Raw genomic sequence first — 16329 nt, forward strand, 5'->3', positions numbered from 1 at the left:
AGTCCAATTACCGAGTTTTGCAGAAAAAATGCCCACGAAGAGGCATATATAAATATCTCCCTGCATGAGGCTCCACCATCTCCCGGCACCCTGCTTGTTGCTTGCCCACGACTTTGTCCTCGCTCCAGGGGATACGGGGAACAATTTCTTCCTTCCCTTTCCGTAGCAGCCTTTCGAGCTTCTGAGGACTTCAGCCTCCTGCCAGCTTCTTGCTGTTGAAGACCTGCCTGACTTTGAGTCCCTCCAGACTGGTTGTTGGATCTCAACCACTCATCGAGCCCTTCCAGACCCCCGAAACTGCCTCCACAACCGTAGGAGCATGCCCTGAACAACACAAACTTTTGGGGCAGGGTGATGGGGGAAAGCCTTGCTAGGTCGGAAACACCAAGAAATGATTGGCCGCGTTGCCCAGCATCCACAAGCTAAAATGATGAGTGAGGCGAGAGGATAGATCTGGTACGGAGAGTGCCAAGGACCGATTTCACCCCTCTCCTGCTCCGTCGTTAACAGGCAGATTTCCCACCAGTGCCGGGGTGGCAAGTCCGGAGGCAGCGCGATGCCAGCGGGCGAGAAGGGATTACGACCCCGCTGGCAATGAATCACCTTCCCGCTGCCGCATGGATGCTAACCGATGGCTCCTCTTCCTTCATCAATTATCCGACCGCAGAGAACACTCATTTATTTTTCACCACGGTTACTAACTGCAGTAATTACAGCCTGGGTCACTGGCCCGCTCTTAATATTCTTCAGCAACCACTGCTGGCTGCGTGCCACCTCCATGGCCATCGTCCTGGTTCTGCCACCCAATTAGCGAGCTCAAGGTCCGGTTTTCAGGTTGGGAAGCCCAAGGTGCTCTTGCAAGGACGGAGCTGGCTGCTTAACCCATCCTGCGGTACCCAGCACATCCTCATCACCTCCCTTCCAGCTCACGCCACCGGCTAGGGCCGCAGTTGAGCACCTTGAGGATGATGAACTAGAAGAAGGGATGGATAATTGGACCAAGGCTGGGCAGGAGCCAGGGAAATCAGACCTGGAGCGATGCGGCGGAGCTGCCGGACCGGGACACTCCTGCTCATCCCAAGGGGCTGCGGGGCACCAGTCCTGGGTTCCTCACGTGCTTTTTGATGCTTTCAGTGCTGGCTCTCCCCTTAAGCATAGGCACATATGTGACTGGTGGGGGGGCTCTGTGTTTTGGAGCAACTCGAGCATCTCCTCTCAGTCTCTGCACTCCGCTTTTATCAGATCCAATTTCTTTAGCCATCAAACTGGTCAAAGCTAAAAACCCGCAAGCTTGATTTCCAGCCAACGTAAATAGAAAGCAGCCTCTCGCTCTGCTCCTGCAAATGCTGCTTTTCCTGCCCGAACCACGTGCAAGGGTCTCGGCCAAGGGTCTTGGCCAACCTGGAGTCAGCCGAGGCTTTTGGGGAGGAACCGGAGCAGCGTGGCCAAGGCAGAGGCACCAGCCCTGGGATACGCCGTGTGGCTGCTCCGATGGTTAACGCACGTGGATGCTGTTGCTCGCTGCCGAGGACCCTGTAAACACAAGGGCAGAAACCCAAGGAGGTGCTGGCACCCCAGTCTGGAGCGGCTGCCGGAGGGCGCGTTGTCCGCGGAAGCTCTTGGCTCTCCCTACAATCACCCCAAACCCCACAAAACCCAACGAGGCAGAACTTGGCTTCATTCTTCACATGAACAAATGAGAAAAACCCCTCCGCTGCTGTAGGGAAAGCACGTGCTGCTGACGGTTAAAATGGCTGAAATGCCTTTTTTGAGACTATAAAGTAGAATCGCAAATGCTGTCGAGAGTCTGTTAATTCAGGTTTCTATATGCAACTCCTTGGCTGCAGGATCCAGCGTCTGCGGGGGTCTCCTTCCATAAAAGAGCTCCACGTTCCCTCTGCTTTTACTCCATCTGCCCAACCAAAGGTCATTAATCTCCATTAATAAGCTGCTTTTTACCCCAAAGCTTTCGAGGCAAGAAAGCAGAAGAGCCAGCAAGGATCACCAGCGAGGATCACCGGCAGAGCCAGGCAGCGTGTCCCACCCGGAGCCGCTCGCTGCCGTGAGCACCAGCTGCCTTCGGGTTTCTTAATCATTCGCAAGCAATGTTGATGACTCGCGGGAGAAGCGTTTTGAGCCGCCAAGTGATGGGCCACATCTTCTGCTCGTTAATGTGGGGTTGGTATCCACCACTGCTTGCACAGTCCAGCTCTGGCACCGTTGAAGCGGCACAGCCGGTACAGCGGAAATTATCCTCCATCCCACGGGCTGGATCTCGCACCATCACCCACCGGCTGACACAACTAACCCACGTCTGCGCTGGAGTCGTCTCCCGGGAGCAGAGGACATTGCCCACAGACATCTCCGAGTGCTTTGCAACCCTAGGCCAAATCTCACGGCTCCTCTCGGCATCTCCTCGCGTCCTCCATTTGCTTTCAACGGCAAGACTCGTCGCACGAGGGAAGGATGAGCAACGTTACGGCACTTGTGGTGGGACGGGATCCAGCAAATTGTTCTCCTGGTAGCTAGTTCTTTCTCTGCAGCGGGTGAAGAAATTGTTGCTGGTCTCGAGCGTGACCACAAGCCACGAGCATCAGTACCCACCTCCCACTACTGCTCAGCAACAGGCTTCCCCAATTAATTCTTTAACCTGGGATGAGACCCTAGTGGCTCGTTAGTGATTTGCAGCACGTCACAGAGGAAGGGGAGACTCCGGGTGCCTCCTTGGGGTCCCCCAAACCTCATGGGTGGACGAGTCGGAGCCAAGGTCTTCGCTGTCTGCTCCAGGGCCACCTGAGAGCCCAAGTCCCTGTTACCGCTCTCCTTTCTGATATTCCTTTCCTCAAGTTGCTGATGTTTTTCTGTTACAGCTGACGAGTAATTTAAACTCCAGCCGTGTCCATGGGTGCTTTTTTTTTGGAGATGAGGTCGAGGCTCTTGCTTGCTTTTAAGTGCGAACTCCCAGCGAGGCAGAAGGAGTCATTACAGGCTGTAACGCCAAATGGCCGCCAAGGAGTGATTAATAGCCAGCGCCCTAAAAATATCCGCAACCTTGGAAAGCCTCTGTGACACACGGCCCCGACAATGCTCGGCAAAGCCACGTCGCCGGAGCAGCACAAGCCGCCATCAGCGTGTCACCTTGGTGTCACCAAGCCCCGTCTCCTCCTGCTTCGGCGGGTGATTCTGGCATCGCTACGGTTAGAAAGAGCAGGACGCGCGGAAAGCGGCCCCAAAGCCCCCCAGATGCACCAAGGTGACACCGGTGGGACCACAGAGGCCGGAGGATGATGGAGATGCGCAGCCGTTCTCCCGCATCGGCAAAGTTATTTGCAGAAGAGCAAGACATCTCCAAAGCTCCGGGAGATCAACCTGCTGGCGTTTCTCTGCCTCTTCGGCTAAAAGGAGGGGATGCCAGCACCTGAGCAAGGAGACAAAACCAGGGAAAGACGGGGGGACGTCTTCCCCCAACACCCTGAAACGTGGTGCTCCCCCAGCGCTATCTGGGTCCCATCTGGGGGACGTCTCGGGGACAGCGGGACCCACATGGCAGCCGGAGCAGAGTCCCGGGATGCGGCAACACCGCAAAGCGCGGTGCAAGGCACCGACCGCAGCAGCGGCCGGCAGCGACGCCTCGCTGGGATCATCAAGTCCCCGTCCTGCCACCGTCCCCCGGGGGTTTTCGGCGCTCATCCCTGCCAGCAGAGGAGCACCGGGGAGAAGGAGGGATTGCTGCAAACCAAGAGCAGTTCCGTAAGGACGAGCTGCCCGGTTTGATGTCCCTTTCCCACCCCAACAGCTTCCAAGCTAAAAACCCGGGTACCACAAAGCAGTAAGAGATGAGCAGCGACTGATGCTCTGCACACCCCCAGGCCTCAGCTCTTCCACCAGCCCCAAAGGGACAAGAATTCATCCTAAGGCCAGGTGTTTTAACTCAAACCTGGCGAAAGCACCTCTTAATTCCTGGATTTGCAGCTTGCATTAATATTTCAGACAGCAGCCCGCATCTGGCAGCAGCGGGTACGACTAAAAATCCCTGCGAAGCAGCCCTGCCCGTCAAATCATCCAGCCAAGGTAGAGCTTTCCATCAAAATATTAAGTAACGGCAACCAATAAACCTGAAAGCTCTGTTGTACTGCCCTGGATTATTGCTCAACGCTAGAAAGCATTGCTACAGACTAAATTGAATTTTCTGCCTGCAAAAGGAATATCGCGAAAGGCTGAATTGCGGCAGCCACCGTGCCCGCGAGCGGCTCGGTTACGCCGATAAATGAAAAGCGATGCTGCTAGAGAGGAGAGCGAGCCCCGCCGAGGCCTGCCGCCCTCCTGGCACAGGAGCTCCTCCAGAAATCCAAACTATTTCTGTTATCTCTGGCTTGGCACCGGGTTCCCTTCGCTATTTTCTCCTTGCGGGGAAGGCAAGGTTTTACTTACGACTCTGCGTGCATTTCCATGACAAACTCCTTCCCAAATCCCTCTAATCTTCTATCAGCGAAATCAATTTCTTTGCAAATTTGCATAATTTCCCTGGACTGAAACATTCCATTTCTTTAGGGGAGGATTTTCCCAAAGCACTCAAGCGACTTAAATCTTAAATCTCCCTGCCTGCTCCAACACCCCCCCCCCTTGATCTTCTTCCAGCCTTCGGAAAGTCAACGACGGAGGTGAGAGGAGAAAACCTCCGGCTCGGCGCGCTCCGTGCGCGCTCCGTCAACGGCGTGCACGCTCCGTGCGCGCTCCCCGGCTCCCTCGCCCGGGAATTGCTTTGCTTCCACTTGCTTTTGCTTGGAGAGACACGAGCAATCCTCACCCTGTGCCGTGTCTCCGCTGCAGGCAGGTAGACGCCATCCCGGACGCTTAAATACAATTATTTTCCTGCCTGTAATAATTAAGTCCATCCACAGCTCTATTTACTCTAAAAACAGTCCCGACAACCAAAATTATTTTTTTACGTTCCTGATTTCTACTGTGCTGCCTTTAACGTAGTCGATTGGCAGCTACATTAAATCAACGCAGGACTAGTGAATAAATCACAGGTCACAGCTGGGCTTAAGTGCAATTATTTTAACGGCACCGTTCTGGCTTTTAAAGAAATGATTAAAAGCAAGGATATTCACAAAATCGACCTAAATGCACGCATTTTTTCAATACACGGCTGCTTGTCCTGGTGTTAGTTAGACTTTGCAGGCAAAGACTATAATTTAGCGCTAGGATTAAATGGGTTTTCCCCTCTCGGGGGGGAAAACAGCCCTTAATTGGAATGATTAATTTAAATATATTGGTTTCTAATGTCCTGTGAACGCATCGGGGCTTGCGTCCACTGGAAAAGCACGGGATCGCTGGGCACCCCACCACCGCAACCGTGTCCGGGCACCGTCCCCACCATCCCCGTGCCCTCGCTCTTCCTCACCTTCCTCCCCTGGCCGCAGCAGCCGGGCGCATCTCCTCCCCGCGACTTTTCACCACCCTCCCGAGCTTAACGCCTTGAAGATCCCCAGTCCGATACTAAACCTGACTGACCGCGATTCCCCGGGGATGGGGATGAAGGATGCAGCGCAGCCCCCCCCTCCCGCCGCCGTCCCCTCCCAGCTGGGTACCGCCGGCACAGCCGGCGATGGGCGGCTGCCGCGCCGATCGCATCCCGCTGCGAAGCCCGGGGTCAGCGATGAGCCGACGGCAGAAAACCTCCCTCTACCTGGCACGCTGCCCGACGCCGCTCCGGCAACGCAAAGATCTTCCTGCAAATGCAGGCAAAGGTGGGCAGCTGGGAAGAGATGGTGTCCGGGCTTCAGATCGAAGCCTCCGATGATCCCCTCCTAAATGTTCCAGCTAGGAAACTGTCCTTAACACAGCTGCCCAGCCTCTATAATTGTGTAAAAGCCAGCAAAAAACTCAACTTCTTACCAATTTATAGCTAAATTAGGGACTAAGAAAACAGGATAAAATCCCCCAACCCTAAGACTTTATTGCTCTGTGTCTGCAAGTATTGCTTTTCCTAAAAATTTGTACATACAGAACGATGCGCTTACAACGTATATAAATACCCCAAAGCTTCGATCGCACCTGAAACTTTAAATTCCTGCTCAAGTGCTTGTCCCTTACGGCTTTTATGAGATGAGGGGTCACTGCCCGCAACCCCACCATGGTCTCCCCAACCCTTCTTCTACACTTGCAATCTCTCTTCCCATCTTTATCTACACGCCTGGAAATCTCCCGTCCTCCTTGGACTTCATTTTTTTTTTTTTTAAGAAACCTGCAGATATGGTCAAAACCAATTCCAAGAAACCAGCGCGAGGGAGAGGAAATCTGCATCGTTCCGGCCAGAAGATGGTTACTTGGAGAGAAGTGGGAGCGTGGGGCTTAAGTTTCCCAACCCCTCCGTGGACCGTGGTGATGCTAAACTGGTTCAACCCTGGCGAAAGGAAGATTTCTGTGGTCAAATCCAGACTGGGCCACGTCCTAGCAATGGTCTGGATGGGGCAGGACAGAGCTGAGCCACGGTTTGGGCTGAGCTTTCCTGGTTAGGCTGCGCTCGGTATCCAAAGCCGGTGTAAAACCAGCTTGGCACAGCAGGGAGCAGCCTCGGGTTTGTGTTTTGTCCCGTGTTTCTCATCCTTCAAGCTTCTCCTTTCCTCCTCGCCTTCACTTTCCGCACCCGCGGGTCTCCCTCTCTCGTCCTCCTTTAGCTTCGGTTGGGATGGGCCGACACATCTCTCCGACGGGGAAAACCAAGAGGAACTGTGATTTGAACAGGTTTTACGCTTGCCGGGATCGGGAGGAGATGGACTGATCCCGCTGCCTGTATTCACGGACACCAGATGTCACCCACCGCTCCCGGTGGGACAACGTGGGGGCTGACAGCTCCGGATGGAGCAGCGAGGCAGGAGACCAGCTCCGCGACCTGCCAGCCTCTTCCCAGGATGATCCGGGACTTGGTCTTTGCTCTGGGCAGGATCACCCATCCGTGGAGGAGCCATAGAGAAGGTGCAGCATTGCCACCAACCAGACGGCGTCACGGCTGCCCTCTGTCTCCTCCCAAATACCAGCGGTGGGATGGTGAGGACCATTTGATGGATACAACAGGAGGCACGGGGTTTTCTGGAAGCCGAACACCAGGCTTGGTCTTGGGGGAAATTCAGAGCGATGGGAAGGCTGAAGCTCAACCTTCAGCCCATCTCTGTTGACTGCAAAACTTGGTTTGAAGGGTGTCTAAGGTCTCCGAAGGCTCCTCCGCATACGGTGATTTCATTCTCCAACTAAAATATTACTGAAGCAAAAGCTGCCCTGTCTAAATACCATTTTTAAAATTTTTTATTTTGTTTTAACAAAAGGAGAAGATCCCTTTTCTCTGGGTAGTGCCATCCGATTGCTTTTAGCTTCAGGCCCACAACACTAAATCTCTACATGAAACATCTCCCACGTTCGCCGCCGGAGCGCTGCTAACTCCTCCTCTCTCAGCAAAGCTGCTCCCATGGCATCTGCTCTAATTAGCAGCGGCGGAAGCTGAATTAAGACAAGAGGGAGATAACGAACCTTCCTGTCCCCCCCCACCTCATTCAATAGCACAGAATTTTTCAGCCACCTTTTTTTTGCAGCAGCGAGGGGGAAAGCAGGGCTCTGAGATGACGAAAGCCTCTGTTTTCTGGTAAAATAGCAGCGGTTTCTGAACATCACGTTGAGCGGAGCATGGTGTGGTGGACAAATCTGCAGCACACCCTGCGGACCCTACATCGGAGGCCAAGAACCCATAGCAAAGGGATTTTGTGGGCTGTAGCTAATAAGCAAACGCTGAAACGAGCTCGGATGGCTGTCCCCGGTGAGCCGCGGGCTGGTAGCTCATCGCTGAAGGCCAGGATGACCTTGCTGAAGGCCAGGTTGACCTCGCTGAAGGTCTGCGTTAGCTTTGGTTACCTGGCCACAGCACCCACTGCGTCCTCTTGCTTTGCGATCAGCAAGATCTCACGCTACGGTGGCCGGGGGGGCCTCCGGCGAGCCCCCCGGGATCAGTCTGATCAGGAACCGACCAGGAGCAAGCACAAGATCAGGGTTTGCCAAGCTGGCAGATCCACAACGCAACCCGTCCTGGCAGCCGGGGCAGGCCCGGCGCCGCGCACGGCGGGCACGGACGCCTGCGGGAAGCCAAACGCCAGATCCCCAGGAGGCAATCAGGGCTGCTCTCCCCATCTCTGATGTACGATTAAACCAATCGCCCAAAATAGCCTGTTTTCTGAAACCCAAATGTCACTGAAACAAGATGAGATTTTTTCTTTTTTTTGAGAGGGAGGAGGGAACATGGAGACAGGAACAGAGAAGCCTTTATCATTAAGAGGAATTAGCTGCAAAATACAAAAAGACCAGAAGTGACATTTCCTTAAATAGCAGATCAATAGGGGATCTGCTTTCTTTGTCTCCGTAAGCATGACAACAAGTTCCCACAATGGTGATTTTTAGCTCTTGCCTATCACGAGCAGATTTCACATGCCCCGGAGCGCAGCCCGTTTCACTAAGCCCTTCATCCTCTTGGTATTTCCAACCTGAATCGTTCATCCCTGCCGTGAACGCCCCCGGGTTCAGTCTGCAGCCTGGTGCCACCTCCTCCAGCTCTTCCCCACCAGAAGACATCTCCTGTGTCTTTGACCAGGCTCTGGGACATCATCAGCCACCTACCAAGGACCATGACAAGACGCTGGGTGTTGGGGTGACGTGCCAGACCCTTCCTCTTCCCACAGGCTCCCCTCCACCCATCCCAGGAGATGGGTGACTTCAAAGGTGCTGATCGCTACCATAGCTGTGGCGTTGATTGAGTAGCTTCTCCTCTTAGAGAAGAGCTTTTGGCCATGGAGCCAAGCTAGAGCTGCTGGCCCTGGTTTGTGTGCGAGCCACCAGATATCGCCATCAGCAGCACGTTGGCTTTGAAGAACAGGTCCTGGAAGCTGGAGCTCGGCCCTTTGCTGGAAGGCCTTCAGCAGGAAGGGTTGCTCTTGCCTCAGAGGGACACTCCAGGTCCATCACTTGGGCACTACCCACGTGTATTTGAGATAAGTTACCCGGCTGATGCTGAGGATGAAGAGGGTGGTTCATTTTTCAAAGCAAGACTACAATTGGGTGTTTGGCTGAGCATGGAAAAAGCACAAGGATGTAGCAAAGAGCATGGAGGAAACCGCTCCGAGCTCCACGGTCCGGGCTCCGAGTTATATTTGAGAAGGAAACCCCAGATGTTTCCTTCTGGAGAGGAAGGGAGAGACTGGGATTGCCTCCCCTCTGCCCCACGGAGACTTAGAGGAGCTGGGGCAGAAGTCCCAGCCCAGGAGGTTACACCACAGCAGTACATCCGAGAACAGCGATGAACCCTCTAAGCCACTCTTCAATTTTGCTCCAAAATATGGGATTTTAATCTCATGGCTCTCCAAGGAATCACTGGTATTGGGTCTGTGCCTCCTCATCACGTCTAAAGACACCAGGCAACAGATTTACCTTTAAATATCAAGAACGAGCACATTTATTTACAGAGACGCCTTAAGCTGCGGTCTTAACTCACAGTCGTAAACGATGAAGCCTGAGCGGAACGAGGCGGCGGATAAATCGAGCAGCTGGCAGCAGCACGTGTCCCAGCGCGGGACAGCTGGGACGGCCACCGCGTCGCTTCTGCTGGGCAGGTGTCTCCTCGGCCAGCAAATGTCTGCAGGCACGCTTGAGATGCAGCTTTGTCATCGTTGGAAGAGGAATGCGGCCTCGCAGCTGCCTTGATTTGACACCGGCAACGAAGGGAGCTTCAGCCCAGAGCTGCTGAGCTCCTGTCCCCAGGGTGGCTCTGGGGTACGGGCTTCCTCAGGAAGCTCAGATGAGTTCAGAGGTTGCAACCAGAAGGGGTTGGAGACCTTCTCCTCCCCGGCGCCGTGGCTGTATTTGTTCCTACATACCCAGTTGGCAGGAGACGCGGTCAAAGTCTGATGTGGTGGCTCCTCACCTCTACTCAAGGCTTCTTCCAAGCTCCTACAAGTCTCCTCCCGAATTTGGTACCTGGCTTCACATAACCTCTTTGCCAGCAGTGCAAATTAAAGCTGTTCCCATTGGAGAATTTATCTAGCAACGTCTGGAGAACGCAACCCATGTGAGAGCCAAGAGATGCAGAGAACCATAGAAAGGTGGCAAACTGCAGCCATGTCTCAAAACGGAGGTCGCCCAGCAGACAGACCCACAACCAGCTCCTCAACCTCAGGTTCCCGATGGGCCACACGAGGCTCTGTGGAGCTATCAGAGATGGTGCCAGGCCTTTTGGAAGCCAACCCCAATTCTCTCCTCACAGTGACTCCTGTTGACCATGAGATGTTGAAAACCACGAGAAGATCAAAGACCTTTTTAAACTCTCCTGGCTGGGAAGGTCCAGGGCAAATTGAGGAAGACCATGTCAAGAGCATTACAAAGATCCCGTGCAGATGAAGCAGTTGCTGTCCCACCCTCCTAACATGCTCCCAGCAGAAACAGGATCTCAAATCCTCCCTGCTCACGGGTTGGACATAGAACCACAGAATTGTTTAGGTTGGAAAAGACCTCCAAGATCATTGAGTCCAACCGTTAACCCAGCGCTGCCAAGGCCACCACTAAACCATGGCCGTCAGCACCACATCTCCCCGGCTTTCAAATCCCTCCAGGGATGGGGACTCAGCCCCTGCCCTGGGCAGCCTGGGCCAGGGCCTGGCAGCCCTTTGGGGAAGAAGTTTTCCCTAATATCCAACCCAAACCTGCCCTGGCGCAGCTTGAGGCCGTTCCCTCTCGTCCCATCGCTTGTTCCTGGGGAGCAGAGACCGACCCCCCCGGCTCCAGCCTCCTTTCAGGCCGTTGCAGAGAGCGATGAGGGCTCCCCTCAGCCTCCTCTTCTCCAGGCTGAGCCCCCCCAGCTCCCCCAGCCGCTCCTCCCCAGCCTTGTGCTCCAGCCCCTGCCCCAGCCTCGCTGCCCTGCTCTGGCCACGCTCCAGCCCCTCCATGGCCGCCTTGGGGTGCGGGGCCCCACACTCCATTTCCCTGAACGGGGACGCTCCAGCATCTTCCTGGTGGCCACAAGGCCCGGATCACCTCCACGTGGTCCACGACATCCACCCGATCAGCAGCATGGAACGAAGAGGGTCACGGGAGCAGAGCAGCTCAGAGGAGCAAAGTTGAAGGTCTCTGATCTGAAGATGAGCTCTAGCAGCCTTGGACCCATTGACCACCCAACAGAGGGACAACAACAAAGACCTGGGATTTCTCCCACATGGAAAACAAACTTATTGACAAAAACAACTGCAGGGATTAGCAGATTTCAACCCTCTCAACAGGACCGTGGTAGGAAAAACGAGGACATTATGCAACTGGGCTTCGGGGACCACAAACCAGAAGGAATAAAGAGGAAAGGGTTAAGAACAGTTACCGTAATTGCCCGTCTTGATGGGATTTGGATGCAAGAGCTTCCCTACAGATGCCTTCTAGACAGACAGAGCAAGACGTCATCCTCTTAATGACACCCACTAATCTTCATTATATGAGAAAATCTCTCGTAGCGATTGTTGGCCGGGAGTGCCGAGCCAGCGCTGCCAAGGAAGCAGAAAAAAAAATCCCTGCCTGCTCCCGAGGATGCTGCTGCAGGTCCTGGGGCGACCCAGGCAGCTGAACCCCAAAGCTGCGCTTGGGGATGACGATGCCATGGATGAGGGTGGTCTCCCAGCTGAACCCCACAGGGCCTCTCCCCCATCAGCCAACCTCCTCCTTCTCCATCGGCCCGTACCCAGCCTTCGCGCGAGGACGGCCGTGCCGTCCCCTCCCAAGCCACCTTGCTCCCACGCTTTGTCCAAACATCTGGAAGTCCTCCGGCTTCTCCCAGAGGGGAGGAGGTGATGGAAGCGAGTGGACACGTGCCCAGAAGGGAACAAGCCACAACCTAGGTCTCACCAAGCCTTCTTGGCCACCAGAGACCTCCAGGCACGTTGTGTAACTCTGTCCCTCTGCCCAGTCCACTGTCTGCCCACCTCTTATCTTGGCCTTCAAAGGAGGCAACATGCACTTACCGTGGCTCTGAGAAAAAACAGTGGGACTAACGCAAGACTTGGTGAAGAGGAGAGGGCTGGACGGGCCTGAGAAGGCTGTTGGGTTGGAGAACTGATCTCCCACCTGACTGTAAAGCCTCCAGGATCATTTCATTGGAAGCGGCTGGATCTGGAGGAGTTGGAGCAGCGTTGCTCGGGTGGAAGTGCTTGAGGGCTCAGCCCGCTCCACCACGATGGAGTCTTTGAAGCTTTGGTTGGGTGCCGGCCCGTTTCGCAATCCCCACCTCAGCACTGGCATGAGCCCATGGGAAGATCAGAGATTCCCCCATCCCTTTGCAACCTGGCAAAGGGTGCGGGAGCACCAGCCTTTCCCAAAACAACCTGGCCAAGGGTGCTGGAGCACCAGCCTTTCCCAAAAACCTGTCCCCAAGCATCAGAAAAAGGTGTCTGGACTGCGGTCCCCCCCACCTAGGTCTTGGCCATTTCAGGCAGAGGTACCTCAAGGGTCTTCCCATTTGCATGAGGGACCACGCGTGCATCCCTCTGAGCCATCCAGAAGCCAACATTGGGCTTCCAAGTGGCCTCCCCTGTGCCACGGGTGTTGCCCACCATCGTCCCCCCAGCAATGATGCCCTTTGCACCCTCTGGGATCTGCCCAGCCTTGGCCCATCCAAGGAAGAGCTGCCAGCTAAGCTTTGGAGAAGCCGAAACCCAGATGCGGGGTGATTTTCCGCACGTGCCATGCACCCTTCTCCTTAAAATTAACGCCGTTAATCATCCCTGCCCCGGTGAGGTGGATCTGGTGAGCTTCGATTTCAGCTTTTACGAGCGCCAGAGCAGCGTGGATGTGGCATTCACATGGTTAAAAAAAACCAAAAAACCAGCTCCTCTCTCTGCCTCGCTCAGCAGCCCCCAGACAGAGGGCACTTGAGACCCGTTCCTCCAGAAGGAAGTCCACTCTCAGCTAATTAAGCAAAGCTGCTAATTAGCATCCTGGCTGGAAGGGATTGGGGGGAGGGTGGCAAGGGCTGTCCGTGTTTTTTTTTTACAGGCGGTAAAGTTGGGATTGGGAAGATGAAGGCATCTCCTGCAGCAAAGCATGTGCTGATGCAAACAGGTCATGTGTGCTAACCGCAATGAAATGTAATCTTTTAATTGCTTGGGCGGCCACGGGCATCAGCCAGCTGGCGGGGGGAGACCTTTGTCCCCCAAACCCGCGCCGTCCCTCGTCTCTGATTGCAGCTCGTAGCTGGCACCGCCACCCAGCTGGCGGCGGGTCAGAACCGATCAGTGCCGAATCACTAACCCCGTTTGCAGAGAAAACTGTTCAGGATAGAGCGCGGCGTGCCCCCGTCACCGCTCCGTGTCCCCGTCACCGCTCCATCTCGCTCGGCTGCGCCCCTGGATGCAGGCTCAGCTCCTGCTGCCAACTCCGACCGGAGCACGCTTGATGCCTAACAGCAGAGGAAGCACCTGCAAACCCCATTTTCCAAACCAAACAGCGGATCCGGGCCTGCCAAATCACTCCCTTCCACTTCGCCTCGCTTCTCCTGCCTGCAGGCAGGGAATTGCAGCACGCAGAAGGGATGCTTCGGAGTAAAACTGTCCATGGCCAGGTTTCTCTGAGCTCACCCGGTGCTCCCGGAGAGTATTCTGCTGGTGAGGTACCACGTACCACTACCCCATTTGTTTTCCCTTCTAGAAAGCTTGTTTTTCCCCCCCTCTCTTGTTTAAGTGGCAATTAATCCTGGCACTCCTGGGAGGTCACTGCAGAAGCCATGAATTGCAGGGCAGGCGGGATGGCACACGGCCAACGCCGTTGGGTGATTTTTCCGCTCGCCTGTGTCTTGAACCAGGATGGAGATTGCCGCAAACCACGCTGAAGTGGATGGGTTGGCCAGCCCCTGCCGTCACGGAGCAGCGGGGAAGGGAACACAGAGCATCGTGCCCTCCCCGTCCCCGCTGCCAGCACGGAAAGCAAGAGCTTGAGGTGCTTCAACTCAACTGCATCTCCAAAAAAGCACAGAAACTGGGGGTATTTGTCAAAGCCCAGAGCAACCAGGCAGGCATCAACTCCAAAAACCTCCAAAATTTGACCGTAGTCTATAGACCTGCTGTCTTAAAGGTAGGAATTGGGATGAAGGTGGCATTAACCCTCTAAATCCATTCCTGCTCGGGTTTTGAAGGCAAAAAGCTTGTTTCGAAAGCAGCGACGCAGGCGCTAGGCCAGGCTCCAGGAGCCCAGCACACGATCGTTCCTCACCTCTGATCATCTACTCAAACATCATCAATTCTGGTGATTTCTGCCCATGTCCACATCAGTACTAGTGAGAAGTCACGGTGTTCGTACACCTGAACCACTCGCGCAAACTCCAAGAGGGGCATTTTGAGCTGTAACGAAGACGAGCACGACACCGCGTTATTTTCTAGCAACGTAAATCCATGAAAGCTGGAGGTGGTCGTTTGCTTTAGCACCTGAAAACCCGATCCGAGCAAGAGAAAGCTCGTTCTGTCTGAAAAGCAGTTGGACCCACAGGCTGGAAGAGCTGGCTTCGTTTCTCAGGAGGCTTTCCTACCTCCAGGGCTCTACTGAGACAGCACACCTAATCAGCTGGGCTCGCTGCGGTGACGAATTAAATCCATACCCACACAAACCTGTTTATTTTCGATGTAGAAATCCTAGGAAAGAGCCTAGAAACCAGTTCCAGTGTGGAGAGACGTTCAAGCCACCACCCCACCACGACTGGAGGCGTTGGGGTGGACCAGCAGCACCGGGTGAGTCCTGCCCCTTCCCAAACTGATGATTTTGCCTAGCGAAACCCCACAGACCAGGAGCTCACCCTGAGGTGTGACCCCACCACTGGACAGCCCTGGTGCTCCTCCTGTCCTCCTCCAGTTTCTGGTCATGGGTAGGAGCCACTCAACCAAGGGCCACCTCATAAAGGGGATGGATGGTCCCTGCTCCAAAGAACCATCAAAATATACCTTAAGGTTTATTTAAGGGTGGTAGTAAAGCTAAAAACCATAACATATGAAGGGAAGGGGATGGGGAGGAGGATGAGAAGAGCACAACGAAAACACCGGTGTTACTCGCTGCCCCGTCCCCGCAGGTGAGCCAGTAGACCACGGGCTGTCCAACACCCCCACCTCACCGCCGAGGCCACGTTGCAGACCCCAACCCTGGTACCAGAGGGAAATTTCACGGCTACCTGTAGTGGAGGAGTTGACCTTCCGCACTGTAATCCCGATAAATGTCATATTCTTTCTCAAACACTCCGGAAGGCGACGAACTGCAATACAGTAATAGTGAAGAAGGAGTTACCAACGGTGACTGCGACACCCGCGTGCCCTTATTAAAGTCTCCTTCCCTTTAGGATTAACGAAGATGCATCCACAGAGATGAGCTCCCAGTCCCCACCAGTCTGGGCTCTGCACTTGGGACCTACTCCCACCTCCTCGCATCAAGCTTGGAGTCATTAATCAGTTGGTTAGCAGATGATGACCAAGCCCTCCATGGCCGTGGTCTCCAGCTTCATTTCAAACCCTGCCAACACCACATTCTCCCTTAAACTATGCTTATTTGTGAAGAACGGCTGTAGACGTGCCTGGACAGATCCTAAACATCTCATAGCTTTGTCCCCACCATGGTCCTTTCCAAGTGCAGCCCTTCCTCGAGCATCCCTCTTGCTCCTCGCTTGTCTCAGATGGCCAGAGCTGACACAGGCAGAGGTGGCGAGCCCCAGAAAAGCCCTTTTGGGCACATTTTTGTCTACCACGTCACAGTCGGTTACATCTGAGCCCGCAGAGCCCTCGCTCCCAGAGGACAGAGAAGGTCACAGCACCAACCTATTCCAAGAGACGCCTTACCTGAGCGCACTTGGAGAAACACGGAAAAAAGCAGACGGAGGTGCAGGATGGCATTTACACGCTGTTTTTTTGGACTGGCACCAGCTTAAAGCCTCTCCTAGAAGAGCAAACCCACTCTTGCTCCACGTTCCTTTTGGCTTCATGCTTGCCCAGCAGCCTAGAGTCCACATCAAGACCCTCCAACACCTCCCAACGAGGCACACGACCAGGTCTTAGTCTTTGTCTAAGGGCAACGCTTTCCAATATTCATCATACTCCTCGCCAATATTTGCTCAATGAGCACAGGAAAGGTTTTTTTTTTTTTTTTTGCCTTAACGCCCCTTCGCTGTGGGGATGTGCAAATAACCAGGCTCGTTCAGAAGACACATGAGCCAAGTATTAGACATTTGCTCCGCATCGAAACGCAGCAGCAAACATCTGGAGAAATAACTTCGTTTTGAGCAGT

The 16329-nt window shown here is 54.4% G+C and overlaps 1 protein-coding gene across 1 annotated transcript in view; it reads right to left on the bottom strand.

Annotated features, from left to right (window-relative positions):
• ARHGAP39 (Rho GTPase activating protein 39) overlaps positions 1-16329 on the bottom strand; it is a gene marked incomplete at both ends in the record, with an annotated part of 62098 nt that overhangs the window by 20002 nt on the left and 25767 nt on the right. The window contains one exon of the mRNA XM_082315612.1: positions 15227-15307. Coding sequence (XP_082171738.1) covers positions 15227-15307 — 81 coding nt within the window. The remainder of the gene's footprint in view (positions 1-15226; positions 15308-16329) is intronic.

The sequence above is a fragment of the Platalea leucorodia genome (genome assembly GCF_965183815.1).
Source record: "Platalea leucorodia genome assembly, chromosome: 1".
Lineage (NCBI taxonomy): Eukaryota > Metazoa > Chordata > Aves > Pelecaniformes > Threskiornithidae > Platalea > Platalea leucorodia.